This window comes from Macrosteles quadrilineatus, unplaced genomic scaffold (assembly GCF_028750875.1).
Source record: "Macrosteles quadrilineatus isolate MER2022 unplaced genomic scaffold, UCM_ALF_1.0 Scaffold_7__1_contigs__length_78375512, whole genome shotgun sequence".
Classification (NCBI taxonomy): domain Eukaryota; kingdom Metazoa; phylum Arthropoda; class Insecta; order Hemiptera; family Cicadellidae; genus Macrosteles; species Macrosteles quadrilineatus.
The window spans coordinates 46,471,702-46,487,681 of NW_026542600.1; the positions used below are offsets into that span (position 1 = coordinate 46,471,702).

At 34.5% G+C, this 15,980-nt stretch overlaps 2 protein-coding genes across 2 annotated transcripts in view; one reads left to right on the forward strand and one right to left on the reverse strand.

The window, feature by feature from the left end:
* The window catches only part of LOC128998345 (uncharacterized), a 51,533-nt gene extending 40,452 nt beyond the window's left edge, over window positions 1-11,081 (forward strand). Inside the window, exons 4-5 of the mRNA XM_054424449.1 lie at window positions 5,913-6,136; window positions 9,988-11,081. Coding sequence (XP_054280424.1) covers window positions 5,913-6,136; window positions 9,988-10,042 — 279 coding nt within the window. The 3' untranslated portion in view covers window positions 10,043-11,081. The remainder of the gene's footprint in view (window positions 1-5,912; window positions 6,137-9,987) is intronic.
* Window positions 11,082-11,789: 708 nt separating this feature from the next.
* Window positions 11,790-15,980, reverse strand: part of LOC128998106 (WASH complex subunit 4-like) — a 44,231-nt gene continuing 40,040 nt past the window's right edge. The window contains exons 18-19 of the mRNA XM_054424102.1: window positions 13,240-13,433; window positions 11,790-12,125 (exon numbers count right to left, since the gene is read on the reverse strand). Of these exons, the coding sequence (XP_054280077.1) occupies window positions 11,997-12,125; window positions 13,240-13,433 (323 nt within the window). The 3' untranslated portion in view covers window positions 11,790-11,996. The remainder of the gene's footprint in view (window positions 12,126-13,239; window positions 13,434-15,980) is intronic.

Here is a 15,980-nt window from a genome sequence, read left to right on the forward strand (position 1 = left end):
ACTTTTTCATTTTATGTCCCTGGAGACCAAAAACACCATTTGTTCACATTGTTATATACGTCCGTGAACGCGATAGCTTGAGTAATTTTTGTCGGATTTTGATTAAATTTGGCTTGAAAATGTAAGGCAGGATAAACTTGAATGAGTTTGCGAACCAGCATGATCGGACCATGGAAACAGAGCTTTGTGGGGGGTTTTATGGGAAAAAATTGGTTTTATAATTTTCCCCCACCTTAAAACACAAGATTTCCCAATTCCTCTTCAACCCATTTTAAAGAGCTTAAAAAAATAATAATTTAATATCCGTACAAAAAATGTTAAATTTAAAATTCCAACGTTATTCTTATGGAGAATAAGTAAACTGTTGTAGTTTGGCTATTTCTGGACATATGTTTATCAAACCTGGCCAGTTTCTTTATTTTATACTAAGCTATTAATGTTTTACAAAAAAAACACACTTTATTTACCCCCCCCCCTGTAGCAGCATAGGTACTAGTAAAACATAATGCTATTTAAATATATTTAAGTTGGAGTAAAATGGAAAATCGCTTAACCTGCAGGTTTGCTGCGACGGGGGTATTTTGGTTTAGTCTTGGGTTGTTAAATATGACATGTTTACATCATCTAAAAAGAGGTATTTCGGACATTTTCCATCATGATTAAGTTTTCACGTGTTGGGATCTGGAATCTGATTCTGTCCTCAGATAGGAAAGTATCAATACATTACATAGAATTGTACACATGGGCTAATCTGTGTACTTAATACAATAAGGGTTTCACTGTAGCATCCCTTTTCCAGCCGTCCCACTTAGATTTTTGCGATTGTGGTGTCACTTTGCGATCTACCACACCTGCGGTTGGTAATTAAAGACGTTATATCCTTTAAGGACTTCACTCCCTATAGTTTTATTTGTTTCCAGAGTTTACATTCGACTACCCAATGATGTTGATTAACTTTCTTTATAATGGTGTAAATGTAAGTTGTAATTTAACAGCTGATAATTCAGTTGAATGTTTAACCACAGTCAGATTTTAAACAAGAGACAAAACAGATTATGAAAACGGATTTTGAATAGGCTACGTTTTTGATAATTGTATTCTGATTGAGGTAAGTAAATCACTCGTTATGGTATACACCTAAAATTAACAAATTATTTTTTTAATTAGTAGTTTTATTCACCTAATCATTTTTAACGATCATAATGTTCATAACATTATTCAACATACCGGTAACACATGTTCGTTTTGCCTCGGAAAAGTTTGAAATCGTACTCAAAAGCACAATTTGCGTGTTTTTATGTACTGTTCTGTAAGTGGTGGTTATTGTGTTTTTCCAGCTTCTACTGGGTTTGTGTAATAGTTCTTGTAATGTTTTGACATTTTCTTACCTGAGGTTGGGTTCAGATTCCAAATCCCACAAACACAGTGACAAAACTATCATTTTAGAAACTTATTCCAAAGAGAGGATTATCAGGGTACGACAATTGTACATATATTTTATTTCTTAAATATAGTAAAAATACATTGTACAAATAACTTCTCCTTATAAAACTGCATGGTGCAGACTAAGCAAATTTCCAGCTGTCTGATTCAATTGGCACAGAAATATTTCCTTGAAAATATCTGATTTTATTCCCCATTTAAATAACATTAGGTTTAAGATTGCTGCTATGGGGAAGGTTTTTTAATGAATTTTTAATACTGTAGCTTCGTATGAAATAATTAATAAATTTGCCAAATTCGATCAAAATATATGCATAAACAAGCGAACAACTAGTTATATGTACGTCTCCACATAAAAAAAAAGTTGAGACATAATATTATAAGGAGTCATGAGTGTATTTTTGTAAAAAAAAAAAAAGAAAACACACAAACAGACAAACATATGCTAAATGGTCCAAGATAGGACCCTTGTTTATGCACCCTTTTTGCTTATTTTAACCCAAAGAATCACTACGTAAATTGTGTTCCCACCTTTTTTGAACACCCTGTATATTTTTATATCTTAGCTTGTTCTATATTTTTTTTTTAAATCAGCAGTTAAATTGGTGCATAATTGTAAACCTTGAAATGCACTTGGTTTGAAGTAATTTTTGTAGCAAAATCAAAACTATGGCCAGATTTAATTTTAATTGTGTTACAAATTACACATATTTAATGGTTTCACAACAAATTGAAATGAATGTTATTAGGTGCTGTCATTAATAAATTTATTTTTAGATTCTACCAAAAATCCCTTATGCTTCACTAACAAAGTTGATAGTCTCTGTTGAGTCTTCATTTATTCATGAGCTTTCTCTGTTTTATAATTCACTCTTCATGTTACTGGTGCTAATAAATTCTGCAATGAGAAATTATGAGCTAGTCATGGGACTTTGCCAATGCTGAGTGAATTACTTGTGAGCCTACTACAAGAACAGAATATTTTATCCAAATGTCAAGATTGTAGTACAAAACTTGATTACATGACATACATTTTGGTAGAACTGACTCTACACTGAGAATGAATTATAAAGTTTGGATATTTTGATGACATAATTAGCAAACATTGAAACAAACTTTCCACCGCTTTAATTTTTGTGTGTTATCATTGTCTCCCACAATCGCAAAAAATACATTAAAAGGTTTCGGCCGTGTAGACATTGTCGTCGTCTTCCGCAATCAGGGCCGGACTTAGGACTTCAGGGGCCCCGGGCAAATTTTCCAATGGGGCCCTAGGATTTCCATGTGGGGGGCCTCCGGGGGGACTGGGGGGTATGGAATACCCCCCAAGCCAAAGGGGGGTTCGGGGGTCCTCCCCCGGGAAAAATTTCTAAACTTAGGCTTCAAATTGAGCAATTTAGGGCCAAATAAGCAATAAGTTCTATATCAAAAATCGTTCTTAAAACATAACTATTTTAACATATTTTTATATACAGCATCTTTTAATTTTATACACAAAAAATAAAAATGTTTGAAACCTAATCTCTTGCATTCACTATTTAAACAAACTCTGACCAAATGTTTCAATTGCTTTGTAGTACCAGTGACGGCATATTTGGTATGGTAGCATGGTAGGCTACCATAATATATTTGGAATAGAAGCATTGATATATTTTTGTTTATTACGTATTTAAATTATCGATTATTGCCGTCGATTTGTATGATTTTTCAATATTACTACAATATAGGTGTGATTTTTTTTTCATAATGGTTTTGGTACCTATGACCGTGTGCTCCCACTATCTCCGCGTTCCGCCATCTCCGAACCCAAATCTGTCCCGCCACCTCCGAATTCTTGAGTGACCCTTATAATCCCGTCACTGCCTGCGCTGTTAGCTGTCATTGCATTCACGGCTGCGAAGCCCCGTGGATGGAAGATTTAATGAAAATTTAACCCGTGGGTTAGGTTAGGTTAGGTCAGGTTTTAAAGTTAAGTTAGGATAGGTTAGGTTTGGACGGAAAGTCTTAACGCAGGAAGTAACCGAGGATTATAGGGGTCACTCTGAAATTCGGAGGTAGCGGTACACGGAGATGGCGGGACGCGTAGATAGCGGGAGGTAACCCCTATGACATTCTCGTTTTTATAATAATATGTTAAAGTCCTAGCATGAAAAGTACCATTGAGGACTTTCAAGTTTGAGTTTTTTATTGACGAGCAAAATCTTGCAATGTCTAATAAACACTCACAAGCAAATATATTTATATAAGTAACTGAAAGAAGTCTAAATGGATCCAATATCGATTAATACAACACAAACATAGCATTGAATACAACATTACTCACTTCAGCTTTGTTTGTGTACTGTTAGTTTGCAGAATTACAATAAAATAACTCAAAAGTAAGACAATTTCAACCAACTTGACGTGACCACTAGTCAGTCTCAAAGGACAAACTTTGGGAGTAAAGTGATTTAAATTGTTTTGGATAGGCGATAAGGCATTTTATGTGTGTGTATGCGCGTGCGTGAGACAGACAGGACTAGACAGGATCCCTTATCAGCTCATTATCATTGATTGTTGCAGCTGCTTCTGCTTATCGCTTGTTTACGATTTCAGTAGACAACGCTCGCCCACTCCCAATAAATGTAACTTTTTGTTAACATAAGTCGACTCTAGTTGTTTTAAAGTGTCTATATAGATTTAAAAAATCTTACTGGCGCAGTATGATTTTGACTCCAAAGACTAAATTGGAGGTCAACATTTCGACGCATAACTTAAATAATTACTACTTTACATTGAACGGATAATATACTTCTACCCCTTAAAATCCTGATTGGTATATACTTAGAGGTAAAAGAAAAGAATAACATTTAATAAAACATAAACGGAGCAATGTTTTTATTTTTTAAGTATTTGAACTCCAGTGAATCTCCATTTAACACAACAAAAATTACGTTCTACGTTGGGACAAGAGTTTTCATATTTATTGTATTTTTGCCCCAAGCGCGGGGCCCCCTTCAACTCATTCGCCGCGGCCGTACGTTCGGGCGAGCGGCTTCATTGAAACTGAAACTTGTCTATCACAGCCTAGCACACATGCTCGTGTAAACCAGGCCTAAGCGTGGGGCCCAGTGCAACTCTGAGGAAAAGTCCCTTAGGATCAAGAATTTCGCTCCTAGGAATGCCTTAAAATGTACCTAACAATAACCTTAAATATAGGATAACAAAAATAAAAATAAAGCTGTTACAAAAGAAGGCCATTTGGTAAGTGTCTGATCAATTTTCGAAGTTATTAATAAAAACTACTGTGCAAGGGGGCCCCTGTCGGGGCCCCCCTTGGCCCGGGGGCCCCGGGCGATCGCCCCTTTCGCCCATAGGTAAGTCCGGCCCTGTCCGCAATCTCAGCAATGGAGCATAGGACCTGTCCGTGGGACGAGTTCCATTACCAAAGTTGAAATTAAATATAAAAACACAACTAAAATTAAACAAGATATTATGTATAACTAAACTAAGGGACAGTTACAGCCCAAGAACAGTTCTTACTAAGCAATAAGTAGACGAGTGAATGTAGTTGCACCGTTATTCTGTACGTTAAATATAGTTTGGTGAATTTGTGAAGAAATGCACTAGTTAAGTATTGTACTGTACCAGTGGTGGTCCCAGGGGGGGGATATATCCCCCCGAAATATTTTATATTTTATTAGCTAAGATAAATACATTAGGTTGAGCATATTTTAGAGCTCAAATATTTATAAAAATACGTTTTTAGGCTTTAAATTTCACATTTCTTTCCCCGGACCCCCTTTTTACTGAGAGAGATTCCATATCCCCGAGACCCCCCGGTTGGTCCTCCCCCCCCCCAAAATGAAATTCTGGGATTGCCACTGTGTACACTGCAAGAGACACAATATCTATGACTGGATTATCTGTGACTGGATAAGAGTCTCAGGCTGATCGAGCCCATAATCTCCGTAAGCCAACCACTGTTTGTTAACTGGAAGAGATACCTGTAGAGCCAGTTTTGGAGTTAGGAAGAGATACGCCATCGTCGTCTTGTGTGTGGCAAATTCATTAACACTTTTCAGTCGTGTAGACATTATCGTCGTCTTCCGCAATAGCGTCAAAATTCTGATTATCTCCTGCAGCCGTGTAGACATCATTGTCATCTCCTGCTGTCACGGAAATGTCATTGTCCTCTTGCGCGATTGCGGCAATTTTTCGAACGCGCAATCTTCACTGACATGTCCGGTATCGGTATCAGTATAGACTTTTGACGTTTGATTCTTGATACCGATTTTAATGTCCGCAGAGTTTCGGTGGTGTCGAGAATCAATATCGTAGAGAATCGTCTCATCCCTAGGTTTTCATGTTAGGTGACCTTTCTGATTTTATGAAAATGCTGCGGTTGATTTAGATAATGAATACTTGCTGTATTGTAAAACACACCAAACTCTTAGAACATTCTGTCTCTATTTGCAATTCTGTTCCAGGCCAAGAGATGGGAGGAGTTTGCCAACTTAACATTCACATTCGACTGTACAGAGCGAGCAGTTGGATTCTATGCAGACCAAGAACACCACTGTCAGATATTCCACATGTGTGATGAAGATGGCCGCCGCATTCCTTACATATGTGCCAACGACACGTCCTTCAACCAACAATACCGAATCTGTGATTGGGACTACAATGTAAATTGTGCAGAAGCACAAAACTGGTAAGATCTTGGCTTTTATGAGCTGATGGTTCAGTAGGCAAATGGAAACCATATGGTAATGATAAAAATATATAGTTGCATAGATATGCATAAATATGTCGAGTATGTATAGATTGTGTCAGTTAGAATTTAGGAGGGATGAGGGATGGCTCCCAACAACACTGAGAGTCACACCACTAGACACTAAAGGTATTAAATCCTATACTCTAATACGAGCAAAGTCTGTTTGTCTGTGTCTGTAATATATATCTCGAAATCGAAATCCAGGGGAAGGATTTTGACTAAATTTTTAGGGATTTACAGCCTTAAAAACTGGATTTACGGCAGCCACTACTTCAGGAAAATTTGTATTTCGCTACACAGCTCATTTGAATATTTAAAAATTTAACATTGGCCTTATGGGTTACCAAGTTACTATGTTGGTTGGACAAAATAACAAGTAAAAAGTAAACAAAAGCCTTGTAACATATGTTTCTAGCAAATTATAAAATACAGTACAAAGTGATAAACATCAGGTGTAACGATTGAGCAAAGATTACTCTGAAGATTACTCGATATAGGGGAATATAGAGCAAGTCAGTGTTGATGAGTGATGAGTGTTTCGTGTTGGTGCCACTAGAGTGCACTGGTGTCAACTCAATGTTTCACTCTTATTTATGGGTAGATTTTACAATTTTTATGTATTCTTTTTTAATAGTTTACAGTAGACTCCCTCTTATCCGGACACCTTTTAACCGGACATTGGTTTAACCGGACTACACTCTGCGGAAATGACATCTCTTTAACCGGGCAATTTTGATCAACACATTGGTTTAACCGGACTAGATCGGCAGGAAGTGGGCAGTAATGAAACAACTGTTCTCGTGGGAAAGATTTGAGACCAGTGATCACTTGTCTAAATACAACAGGGCGTCCAGGCGTCCACAGAAAATTTGTAATTGATTTCCATGACTATCCATGACCATTTACCATTGATTTCCATTACTCACAAACTTAACTCGAAAATTATAATGTAACATACACACACAAAATACTGCCTAGACAAGTTATTTCAGAGAAAATACTGAAATATGTATTAGCAGATAACAATGGAGTAATACATTTTGTAAAAATATGGTATTCAAAATACAGAAGGAAAAAGAAAACCCAGTCTACTCCGTCCCCATAGCTGGCCAAGTTCACTCTCCACTTTCTTTTTTCCTTACTGTATACTTTTTATTATTCATTTTTTATTGAGTTTACAGTGTTTCCAAAAATTAGCTTAACGAAAAATACATAACTTAAGACAAATAAAAACATTATAACAATATTTGTATTGCAATTTGAGTTGTAATATTGAAGTTGTAACATTTTAATATACTGTACCTACACTACTGTTGGAACAATATCCTACAAATATTAAATTAAATTATAAGATAAAGTAGGTACACTGATTGTATTGAACTATTACAAACTCGAAACTCTCATCAACTAATACAAACACTTAAATAAATTGAAGTGTTGTGAATTTATGAAAAATACTGAAAAAAGCTACAATAGGTTGCAGCTGACTAGAGTATTAAGTCTCGTCAAACCCATCCATCATTAGGAATTTCCATGACTTTTGCCTATTTCCATGACTTTCAATGACCAGAATTTTTTTCCATGACTTTCCCTGACTATCCCTGACTTTCCAGAATGTGGACACCCTGTACAATGCTTTCCTAAATTTAAGTCGAATATCACAGTAAAAAGTCTGTTTTAATGGACGTCGGTTTAACCGGAAAACATGTTATCCGGACTGGCCTCGGTCCCGAGGTGTCCGGATAAGAGGGAGTCTACTGTAGATAATTTGGATAGCTGTATTCATAATAAATTGAAATTCCACTGGAACTTAAACAGTAAAAGCCAAAATTAATTGTAAAAAACGTGAGTTTCCTTTATATTGCTGTTACCACTGAAATAAACTAAAGCGAGCCATGGCTTGGTCCCTCGGTACTTAATACAACAGAAAGTAATTAATTGTTGAAATGACTGTGCAAGATAACAAGAGCGGAGGCGGGGAAGGGTTCTTGTGAGCATCCTGCTGTCACTTTCATTGACACGATCTATACCACCATCACTAAATGGATCAGTATGGTTTATTTTCAAATTTTACTGTCTGCCTCTGGCTATACTTAGCAAATTTCTTATAGGCTGAGGTTTAGTTGAGAAGGATGATGACAGTTGTCTAAATACATATTTGAAGAAATCTTTATAAAGCTTAGAGAGATGTTTTACTTTTTTACCCTAGCTTTAGTCCAAGAGAAAAAAAATACTAAACACTATATACAGTCTTAATGTTAAAGCCCATGAAGTGAAAAAAAACAGAAACAATAAATATTTTATATAACCTAATGAGTAAAAATAGCATATCAATTTTGCAAATCTTAACATGTCATTTGAAAGGTTATAGTGTCATGGTTATTATACAAACCAGTCCTGGATATTAGCATTGGACATTGCCTTGAAAGTTCAAGAGTCAAGAGGTCTCTTCTCAACCAGTGACAACTTGGGAAAATTATTACAACAGGATACAAATTAGTACTAAGCTTAAATTAATCAGCAATGCTTATTGAGCACCCTTAATCACAACCACATCTACCTCTGCTTAATTATATGCTATAGTGCATGATGTCCATTGAAAGGTTATTAACAAAACGAAAACACTACAATTTACAAAACTGTTATATACAACCAGTATTTTCTAAATCACAATAGTTTTACAGAACATTAATCTTTTATCCCTGTTCATACTCATAAAATTGTCATGACTCTAATAGGTCTAGTTTTTATTTGTTATTTTATTGCACAAGAAAAAAGCAGATCCTATCTACCATTATCTGGTAAATTAATCTATCACTGATAAGTATGATAGCCCTTTCATAAATAGGATTAATAAATACCAGTATACCATCATAATGCAGCAAAACTCCAATTATTATACGAATCAAATGGAACCGGACTCCATTCGGATAATCAAAAATTCGGATAATTTGATTTTCATCGAAATTCAGAGTCAAAGCGTCTGTAATGATTTTGCAATCGGAAAATTTACACTTCCACCATTGCGGAGTACGATTATGATTTTCCCTGACAGCGGGAGACGATGATGGTTGATGGTGTCAACACGACCATGGGATGTTAAATAAGGGTGGGACCGTGGCAAAATGTTAATATATCCCACGTGTTGACACAAGAATGGCTTCTGCCTTCTTTAATAATGATTCTTATTTATGTGGTTTAAAATTTTTAAATTATTTCTGTAAGCAATTTGAATAATTAGCGATTCGGATAGTTGGAGTTCTGCTGTAATAAGTTTCAAAAATAACAATTAAATCCAAAGAAAGCTAAAAATGTATTCAAAAACTTAAACTAAAGAAATTAATCCAGCCATCAAAGAAAGAAACAAATTTAATGTTTCTTTATAGGTGAGTTTGTTTTGAAAGATCAATAATTTTTTGCAGAGAAGTATAACTATGTGAGAAAATATTTATTACATTCTGGGAACATGCATAGTTTCAAACTACACTGTTGGAGAATATAAATATTCTGGGAGACTCCTTATTTTACACCAGTGCTTATGTCCCGATGTATACTACAGAGACTTATTTAACAGTGGCTTCTGATTGGTCGAATCTCTTTGTATGTGAACCGCATGGGTTGCTCAAAAGTTTACTGACTAATATCTCTTTTTTTATCTAACTGACAAATGTTCTTGGAACGTCCCAATTGTGTTTGCAATGGCTTGTCTTGTAACCTTAGTTACAAAAATTACTCTTATAAGTTTATTTTACTTTTCTTAAGTTTTAAGGTTGTTTGTTTGCTTGCAGGTACTACCTGAACGAACTAACATATGTAACGGATCCACCAAAGCCCAGATCCTAGTGGCAGATCACGGGGACTTAGATTCTAAATAACAAAAATCAATAAGCTGTGTAAAAGGAACACTTTAGTGAGTTGTGTTCATTTTGAACACGTGTATATTAGTGAAGTCTCTTTCCTGTGTTCAAGACTAAGTTACCATAGAAAATATTGTAAGATTAAGTAAGTTTTGACGAGTTAAACTATGGTTGTAATCGTCTAACTTACTCATGCACACTTACTGTGCACAAGACTTAGTTACCATAGATTTTACACTATATTCAGAGGTTGAAGTAAAAGTTATATTTTGGATTTTTGTGACACGTTCAAGTCTGTAAAACAAGAGTACAATTAGTTGTTTTGGGTTTAGTTTGTCAAGATGGATAAGGTATGCCAGAAGGCAATATATTTGTTTTAATATTTGTTTTGTAAGAATAGTTTAGTTGGATGTAGCAAAACAGATAGGAAAATCACTAATAAGGGGGAGATGTTCCCTGACTATTGTAAAGGGTTAAAATAACATTGATTTGGAACGGTGTAGTAAATTACAATGATGCTTTAAAGTTTACATCTGAGAGATTCAAATAGTTGTATTAATTATTACTGTTATTGCGTTTGTAATGTTCAAATGTTATGACTCATAACTTGATAATAGGATATAACATACCTTATATTAAATTAGTTAATTATTAATTATATTAAACTGTGAAAGGTAAAAATTCCCTGGTCCTAAAATAGAGTAAATTTAAGTTATTGAGGTAATGTATTTTCAAGTTAAATATTAACTTTTAATGGAATTGTAAACAGGTAAAAAGTCTCAAGAAAAACATTAATTTGTGTCAGACTTTTAGCAGTAACAAATTGGTCCACAGTTCAAAATTAAATTTTCCAAGTTGTATTCGGAATATTGTTTTGTGTTGATGAAATGTAACATGACAAACCACAAGTCGTAAATAATACTAATCAGTTAAAAAGTAATTACAGTACATTACAATTCTTACTGATGCCAAAAGGTACTAAATTTAAATTAATGTATGTTTTACATCAGGAAATCATTGTGAATGTTAAGAATTTATTCTTGAAATAGTTGTAAATAAAATACTTTAATGTAAAGAATTACTCATAATAGTTAATTTTAAGAGTTTAATATGATTTATTAAATAAAAATCAATTAGTGAAAATTATAACACTGTACAAGCAATTATTTCCTAAACCCAATTCTGTTGAACTTAAAAGGCAGGTTAGCAATAACAAAAACATAATATATATCTGTAAAACCAATCACTTGGTTTGGTTTATTTATTCCAATATTGAATAAACAAGCTTTAAATTTCATGATTATGCAACCATGCATGATTATGTGTTTGGTCAATTCCAAAAGGCACAATTTTAGTACAGGTTTTTGGTGGATTTTTTAAATTTAATAGTAAAACCAATAAATTTTTGAATTGAAGTGGAATAAGAGTACCAATATTAGCAAAGGCTAAGAACAATATTACTATTTGGCCAAAAGATACATGTCACTATTTAAAATTACAACCTACACAAAAGTGTTCAGATTGGGAAGTTAAGATTAAGTGTGCATGTTGGGTAGTAATGAATGAAATGATTTTATCTTCAGTTTCCTTCACTCAGTTATAACTGTTGTATATCCAACAATCTGTAATCAAGTTTTGTAAAAAAAAGTTAAAGCGTAAGAATAAACAATTAATTAGGGAATTCAAACCAACACCAAGTTCATATAGCAATAAAAAATGTATTCTTTTCCAATATTCATAACAATTTAAACACTGATTAACAATATAATACAAAATGATTTATTTATAAACGATACTATACATTTTCTAAAAATAAAATCTGTATATACATAATATTTTAAAGCTAAATTTGGTTTATAACAAGATGTACGCAGCTGTACTTTTATCAAGGCAATAACTAGTAGTAGTATATGTTTCATACGATGATAATGGTACATTAGCTACTTTTGGGTTGATGAGTCTTGGTTAGATTTATCTTCTCCTGGAGGAAGATTAGTTTGACTCTGAGTCAAGTCCCTCTGGAAAAACACCTGAGCGCTGCTCAGGCTGTAGAAGAGCAGCTGGAACTCCTGTTGGCAAAATTAGGTTAAACCTACACATTCATTCATCACAAGAAAATACAATTGGTTGATAATGAGTTTGTTAAAAAGATACGAGTTTAGCTAACTTAGCTAACAAAATTAGGAGTCTAGAGGTTTATAGATACAGAAATACCTCTGCCGCAGCAAACTTACAGACTAAGCAAATTTCTATTAGCCTGATTGGATTTTTAGTAAAATATTTTCTTAAACATATTACATTTATTCCTTTAAATAACGCTAGGTTCAATGAGTACCTAGGGTTGCTGCTGCAGGGAAGATAATATAGTATGTTTTTCAGTGAAATGTAGATAGCTTAGTATGACATAAATTTGCCGAATTTGATCAAAATATATTCATAAACAAGCTATCTACAACAGTCTACTTATTCTCCACAAGATTAATATGAGAATTTTTTATTTACATTTATCGGAACTTTTTCATGGCCTTTTAGTGTTCAACAAAACTTCAATATATTATCTTATTCGTTTCTAAAGCTCTAAAAAATTGTTTCGAAAAATTGTGAAATTTTATGTTTTTTACTGTCAAAAATTGAAGGAACAAATTTTTGCCCTATAAACCTATGTCCCCATGGCTCTTTCCATTAATAGGCCTACTTGACTTAAGGAGAGACAGCAATTTTAAACTCCAAAAAGGATTCCATTTTCTGGTGTTTCAATTGCTAGTTGATTTAGTTTAAAATTTTCATTATTGTAGACAGTTTTGGGAATTAATATTAAATGTATATTTTAAATATGTCAACACAAGCACTGTTAGAACTTTAAAAGTTAGATTAAGTAGGTCACAGCTTAAAACATCCATCAAGTCACAGACGTCCAAAGGAAGAGCATTAATCTCAGATTTTGTTACCGCCTGATTATTCGACAAATCAAGACCGATAAAAACCATATCCTAAAACAATTTAATCTGTCAAACCTTTGATCAAGAATCATTGGTTTTTAGATGATAGTACAGGTCAAAAATCCTAAAATTTAACAATTTAGATTTCAATATAGGTTTCAACGTTAAATGTTGATGGGTTACCAAAATACTCAGTTTAAACAGAGGGGAAAAAAGGTTTGATAAAAGGTGATATTGTTTTTACCTGGTGGTATATCTCCAATCTCTTGGCAGTCAGATTGAGAGTCTGCTGCAGTTTCTCTTCCTCCTTAGTCAACAACTGCTTCTGCTTGGCCACACTTGCCAGCTCCGTGCTGTACTTGTCCTTGATGGACTTGAACCAGTGGAGCGACTCAAACTCAGCATTCAAGTTGAGCACACTTAACACGTATGCAATGCCTGTAGACAAAATACTATGTACTCTGAAATAGTTAGGGGGGGGGGGGTTATCAATAGAATCCAACTACTGTACTCACTATCATCAAAAACTGCTTTCAGAGTTTTTTTCATATTTCATGGTATTGTTATGGTGGATTTAATTTAATCTGCTTCAAAATAATATGCCACTTAATTAGAAAATGAGGAAAAGTAACTGACTAGATAATGAAGTTTATAATGTTTAAGTGTCACTAGGCCAAATATGACTTGGAACATGTGGAAAAATATCATTCTACATGATTTTTTTGTATTTACTAGTGACATAATGATTAGAACTAAGCATAAATAAACAATATAAATACAAACAATTGTTTATCTACGTCACTGATTGCTACAAATATTTTCCTAAACACTGAACATTTTGTTCTGTCCTAGGACACTAGGCTCTAGCCTGTGATCGTTTTTCCTCAAGGGGTTGTGGCATTATCCCTTAGATAGAATCTATTGGTAATTTTGTGAGATTTTAACCCAAACCCTCAGGGACTCAAGTCCCACACTTTACAACTAGACCAGCTCACTCAAACTGTACTAGATCAAACACTTATTATATGAATTCCTTGAAAACAGATAAACCCCAAAATCAAACAGTATTTAAAAGAAAACAGAATCATGACAAAGATACTGCCGATTATCTAGTTCTTTAATTAAGTTTTATTTAAATATATCCATAGTAAAACTAAATTTAAATTTACATCCATGCCTGGTAAAATATTGAGTCAATTAATATTTAGGTTTGGTGCTTCACTACAAAGAACACAAAAATTGTTGTTGTTAACTGCATTTTGAAAACCCAAATAGAAATTAAATAATTACATTGATTTTATAAAAGAATACTTCCAAATAAGCATTCTGCATAAATTTATTTATTGCTTTTAACTATGGCATGGGAGCCAGCATGCTGCATTTAAAACTTGTTAAACATAACAATAGAATAAAAATTTAAAATTGAGTATAGTGAATTTCTTGCATTTTAAAATTACTTGGATGAGACAAAATGCATTTAGACTTTAGAGTGACTTGGATTGGATATACAGTGGAACCTGGATAATTCGAACTTCTTTAATTCGAAATCTTCTTTAATTCGAATTTTTCCCGTGGTCCCTAGCATTTTGTATTAAAACAATGCTAAAATAACGTGGATAATTCGAATTTTATTTTGGATAATTCGAATTTTTAAGTGCCAAATCATTAAATTATTACTCTAAATATATTCAAAAATAATAAATAAAAAACATATTCCAAGCCACATTTGACGAAATGTTTGCGTTAGAACAAGTGCCAGCCCTCGCGCGCCTGCGTTTAGTCTGATGACTCATACCTCCCCTCCCGCCACCGCCCTACAGGTCATTGTACCCTACACTCCCTTCCCCTTTCTCCTCTCCCACCCACCACCACTGGCCTCTTTTCAGTGTCGCATTGTGCGTGGTCTGTATCGGTTTGCGTGAAGGCCGTTACCTAACGTAGTTTTGCTGTTGTCTTAGACTTTTAGTTTCAAGTGATTACGTGTACAGTACTGTAGTTTTAACGTACCGTACTGCACTACTGTATACATTAACTTTTAGTGAGTGTAACTGTGTAGTGATCATGGCATCAACCTCATCGAAAAAACCAGGGTCTTATAAAACTTTGACATTAGCTGAAAAAGTCGCTGTGATCAAAGAAGTGGAAAAAGGAGTCAAGAAAAAATCTGAAATCGCGAAAGACTTTGGAATTCCACCCAACACCTTATCAACTTACTTAAAAAATAAACATAAAATTCTCAGCAGTGCAGAGGAATTTGATAAAGACAGGAAACGATCGCGAGAGCCAGGAAATCCGGATGTCGACAATTGTGTGCTTAAATGGTTCAAGCAGACCAGAGACAAGAAAGTTCCTGTGAGCGGTCCTTTGATTAGAATCAAGGCTGAGCAATTTGCTAAAGAATTAGGGAAGCAAAACTTTAAAGCTAGCACTGGGTGGCTGGATGGTTTTAAGGAGCGCAATAAAATTTTGTTTAAGGCAGTGTGTGGTGAAAGTGGGGCGGTGAACCTGCAGGAAGCTAATCAGTGGAAGAACGATCTGGAAGAGATGATCCAGGACAGAGACCCGAGAAATATTTTTAACGTTGACGAAACCGGTCTTTTTTTCAAATGCACGCCCGATAAAACACTTGCATTTAAGGACGAAAAGTGCCACGGGGGGAAATTAAGCAAGGAGAGAATCACGCTATTGGTTGGTGCTAATATGGATGGTTCGCAAAAGCTGCCTTTGTTGATGATTGGAAAATCGGCCAATCCTCGTTGCTTTAAAAATGTCAAGTCTAAGCCAGTAGAATATGTAAGCAGTTCTAAGGCTTGGATGACAAGTGACCTTTTTGCGAAGTGGCTAATGAAGTTGGACAAACGGTTTGTTAAAGAAAATCGACAGGTTCTCCTTTTCATTGACAATTGCACGGCACACAACACCATACCTGTCATGGAAAATGTCAAAGTGGTTTTTTTCCCAGCCAACATGACCTCTGTTGTCCAG